This window comes from Nanorana parkeri, unplaced genomic scaffold (assembly GCF_000935625.1).
Source record: "Nanorana parkeri isolate BGI_ZX_2015 unplaced genomic scaffold, ASM93562v1 scaffold263, whole genome shotgun sequence".
In the NCBI taxonomy this organism is placed as follows: Eukaryota; Metazoa; Chordata; class Amphibia; order Anura; family Dicroglossidae; genus Nanorana; species Nanorana parkeri.
The window spans coordinates 169,814-174,951 of record NW_017306531.1 but is presented as its reverse complement, the minus strand read 5'-3'; the positions used below and the strand labels follow the sequence as shown (position 1 = coordinate 174,951).

At 37.2% G+C, this 5,138-nt stretch overlaps 1 protein-coding gene across 1 annotated transcript in view; it reads left to right on the top strand.

Moving 5' to 3' along the window:
* Positions 1-5,138, top strand: part of PLCH1 (phospholipase C eta 1) — a 128,392-nt gene that overhangs the window by 111,933 nt on the left and 11,321 nt on the right. The window contains exons 20-23 of the mRNA XM_018557026.1: positions 759-838; positions 2,788-2,847; positions 3,691-4,048; positions 4,610-4,638. Of these exons, the coding sequence (XP_018412528.1) occupies positions 759-838; positions 2,788-2,847; positions 3,691-4,048; positions 4,610-4,638 (527 nt within the window). The remainder of the gene's footprint in view (positions 1-758; positions 839-2,787; positions 2,848-3,690; positions 4,049-4,609; positions 4,639-5,138) is intronic.

Genomic DNA, 5,138 nt, shown 5'->3' with positions numbered 1-5,138 from the left:
TGGGCTTGGGTCGGGCCCCCCCCCCCCTGCTGAATGATGGGGCCCGCTTGGTACAAGAGGGTTGCCGCGAACATCCTGTCGGCAGTTCCCGGACTAATGGTCAGTCCGCCCCTGCCTGGGGCAATGTAATATTAAACTGCATTAGTCAAATTATATCTTGAGCTCACATATACAACCCTCATATGTCTAAATATATTTAACATGAAGAAATTCTAGAGTGCCCTTAATGTGTACGATAGTGTAGCCATCAGGACCAGAGTAAAAAAAAGAATATCTTCACCAATTCCTCTATATTGATAGGTAATGCATTCAAACATTACAATTGTATCTAACTTGGAAATCCATTCGTATTATGAGGGAGGGATGGTGGATATCCCGTCTCCTAGCCGTAAATAGGGCTCTGTGTATAGGTATGAATCCCTCCAAAGGATATAAAATTTGGGATAACACAAAATTTGACTAATCCAGGTCCAAGTCTCTATGTTTCTTTTTGAATTACATCAGTATTGTTTGTATGTTTATATATGCCCAGGTGATTTGACCAAAATGAGTTAGTTCCTTGATACTGTTTTATCAACATGTGCATATAGTGGATGTGGGGTTCCCTTTTTTTGGGGGGTGTTATAGGTTTTGGTTGTTTCTGTATTCATGTTATATTTGTTGTTATATATTTTTCTTTTATATTGTCTGTTTAAAGAAAAACTTAAGAAAAACATCTGATATAATATTAAACTGCATGTGGCACTTATTATTTTCAGGATACCGGCATGTTTATTTGGAAGGTTTAACAGAAGCATCAATATTTGTCCATGTTACAATAAATGAGATTTATGGAAAGGCAAGTAGATTGTTTTGTTTCACGGTTCCCTTACTATAGATTTGCATATAATATGTAATAGATAAACAGAGAAGATATTTTTACACACGTATAAGGGTCTACAAGCTATCCCAAAATTTTGCAAGTTACTGATTCACATTTTTAAGGCAGCCCTTGAAGTGATTGACGCTACATTCAGTGAAAATTTCTAAGAAAATTGAAAGCACATATAATTAGGCAGTTGGTTATTCTACAGCTACGTTTTTTTTGTTACTCATAAGGCCTTCGTGACTGAAGGTTATTAAAGTTTAGCTGTCCAGTCAAAATTTAGCAGCTTTGGTATGCATTAGTTAAGTTGATAATAACTTTGACTAATTTGCCTGCCTAAATATCTTTTAGATTGTAGGCTGACAAATGGGCAAACATTTATTTTTGGCCAATTTATACATATCGAGTTTTGATCAAACATTTCAATTTTTTACATGCTGCTATGATCTCTAACACTGTACTTCTTTCTCTGTACACAACAAAAACACAGAGAAAGAGAGGCACAGGACCTAAAAGACTGAACAAGTTTGTTTGCAAACAATGTGCATGTGATCGCTGTGATTGCAAACAATGTGCATGTTGATTGGTTCCTAATCATTAATCTGAGATCTGCACCTATCTGTAATAGCACGGTCAGAAAACTCTGAGCACACACAGGTATGCACTGATGTACCTGAGGGCATAACTATTGCCGTTGTAGATGCCTAGAGGTTAAACTGTGTAGGAAGAACTTACTTTTGCCACTGAATTTAATGAGACAATGAGTACTTTGAACGCTGTGCTGCTAAGGGTTGAGGAGAAGGGATTTGTTGATTCCATGGGGGTGATTTACTAACCTAAACACACACACACACCAGGTGTGTGTGATTTTCACACAGCAAAACGTATTTATCAACCAAAAAGTCTCTAAAAGCATATTTCTACTAATGCCATATATGGAAAAATCATGCACATGATGCATATATAATGCTGCTTCACAGTTTAGACAAAAATGGTTAGCTCATGCATTTACATTCCTTGCATTCATCAACGCAAGCAACACAACATAGAGCTAATTTACCCAACATCACCTTGGAATTCCTTCAGGGCTTTGCACAACACACCTGCTGGGTGTGTACACATTACAAAGGTGTTTAGATTCCACCCATAGATCATGCTGGGAGGGAACACACTGCAGAGGTGTATACACGTTCGTGGTGTGTTTATAAGGTTAGTAAATCAACCCCCATGTGTCTTTTCTCAGTTTGGCATTCATAATGTCATGGTATCACGGAATGGGTCAGGCAAGGCTTTTAGTATCAAGATAATAACACAAATATTGTTTTTGCACTTTCACTTATAATACATAGCTGAGGGTATGTAGGTTATACGGTGAAAATTAATTTTTCCATGCATAATCTACAGTAAGGAGATTTACAAGGTACATTCTAAAAGGGAATTAATATTTAAGACATGCTAAAAATAGAACAGATATTGGGCAATATTATTTATGTGGCAGCCAATTACTGACATTGCCCAGAAGTATAGTCTGTTTTAGACAGCAGTAGTAATCATTTTTCTCTTGTCAGTGATGTGGGAGTGCTTTTTTGACAAATGCATGCAAGATCGCATTCTCCCTGGCTAATGAAAGTCTTTTGATATTCAGATTCAGCCCAGCTCTACTGCCAACTGTACAGATTTTGTGTTCATTAATCAATAGAATTTTTATGTGAATGTTTTCTGTGCTATTAACTGTTCTTCACTGATGAATTTCTAATGAATTTTGCTATGCAGGCTAAGTGTAAAGGAATATTTTCTTACTATTATGACAGAAAGTTAAATCCTTTCAGTTACAGCTTTTCATTCACTACTGCTCTAATGTTATGCATTCTGGCATGCTGCTTATTAAAAGAGCTAAAAATGTAAAATCTTTTCCATTTCAGTGGAGTCCTTTAATCCTCAACCCCAGTTATACTATATTGCACTTTCTAGGAGCCACAAAGGTAGACTCATAATATTTGCAGATTAATTACCTGTTGCATGACAACGTACAGTAGTGTGTCACTGAACATTGGTTACCCCATTAAAGCTGCTGAGCTACATGTGGTTGTTGTTTTATTATGCATACAGTATACATAGTATGCATACCGTTCATATGTCTGTAAAGCCATTCCATTGCAATTTTAAAAAACGATGCACTTAAAGTGACTAAAGCTGCTATCAAGCATGACATGCCTTAATGTGCTGAATGGCAAAACTCCAGCACTTCTTCGTAAGCTCGTCCCTCATATCTGCCCTCCTGCATATTACTATTGGCCAGAAAGACCGTCCCTTAAATTGATGAGCTAGTATTAATGTGTGACAGGTGGGAGGGAGCAGGCATGTTTTCAAACTACCAGGAAGTGTTGAAGCCTCGCCAACCAAAACAACCTAGGAATTGACCATAGCAGCAGGGAATACAAGTTGCTTGAAGCATATGCAAGCACATCTGCCTTCACTTCATACTTGAGAGCCATTTTTTTTTCTTATTGGCAGAGTCACTTTAAGTCATACTGGCCATGATGTGTTTGTGCCTGCATGGATTTGTCAGGTTATGTTGTTTTTAGTGTTACATCTAATTTTATTTGCATTATAAGGGGTTTTCTGGTTTTACCAACTTTGCCTGTAAAATAATGTCTTCAAACAAATATGTAAGAGCATTGGGATTTGTTGAGCTCTGGATCCGTCATAAATTATTTTGCTGAAAACTGGAAGACCCCTTTAGGTGGTATGTTATCCATAAGAATATTGAAAATATACACAGAAATTAGTGTAATGTTTTATGTATTGTGTATGTTTTATCCTAGAATAGGCAATTCATTGGACTTAAAGGGCTTTTCAATAAAACTTCAAAGCACAGTTCTGTCGAGAGCAATGGTCACCTAAGAAAGCGGTCCATTGGAGACCGGATATTGAGGCGTACAGCCAGCGCACCTGCAAAAGGCAGAAAGAAGACCAAAATGGTGTTTCAAGAGTCCACAGAGAGCAGAGACCTTCCATGTGAGGTGTCTGGTGCTAAGGAAAAAGATGCAGTAATGAGGAGAACCTCCAGAAGTCTGCAGGCAAGGCCTGTCTCAATGCCAGTGGACAAGTTTGTTCTAGGGGTCTTTGAACCTTCTACATCAGAGACATCTAAGGATACCAAAACAAATGACATCACTTCAGGTAATATATTAGAACATGAATAAAATATCTTGGTTTAAGAAACCTGTGTTTATGTTAATCCTTTGGCTTCAATGCTTTCTGAGGCACTGACACAAAACAAGTGAGAGATCAGAAGTTCTGATTACACTGGTTGAATGGCTACCCCGTGTCTGTGAGAAAGTACTGAAGACAGAGACAAGCAGCTAGAATTTTCAGAATAAGGTCAGCAATGGCAGCCCCTGTATTTAATTCAGGAAAGGTTTCCTTTGATGAAAATGAAATGAGATATTTAGAATAATTTTGCTTTCCTAAGTGTCTCTAATAACTATTAGTTTATCTTATTGTTTATGTGTGGATGTGTTTGAGCTCTAGTGGGATCACATATTTCAAAAGCCTGGATTCTTTTTCCCATGTGAAGATGAGCAATTATATGAATTATAAGGGCTCTACACCTTCTCACAAAGTATTAACAGGGCTCTTATTGTGCTGAAATGTATCCTTTGCGAATTTTACTGTCCATTCAGTCTGTTTCATTTTATTGCAATGAAGAATAATGTTAAGAAAGTGACTTATGTCTTGTAGTGATCGAATCTAAACTTAGAAATATCATGGTCAGTGAAAGTGTAGACTTCACGTATTAAGCAATTCAAAAATGTAGAATGCAGGGAAAAAGTAATAGTTTCCAAGATCCACACTACTAAAGAGAGAGTCCAATGTTCCCATTACTTTTGAGGTCTTTATATATAGTGTACCTTATTTGCCATAAATTCTTTATCATTAAAAGGTTTAATTCATCCAAAACTGTTATTTATGTTTTGAATGAGCTTTGATGGGTTGTATTACTTGGGTTATTCGTTTATCGATTTGGGGGTGCCAGTAAGAAAACATCCCTTCTATTGTTTTACTTTTTTTCCCACAAGTCTATAAAGAAGGTGTGACACCCATAATGCGCTGGATTCCCTACTTATTTGTTTCTTTGACATAATGGAGAATTTTCTGGGATGGGTGACACAGATATATTGCTTGTAATTATTATAGCAGCTGTGGAGAATCACACCTCCTTTCATTAAAAGAGACCTTGTCACCTTGCCCATTCATGTGAAGGCCCCCC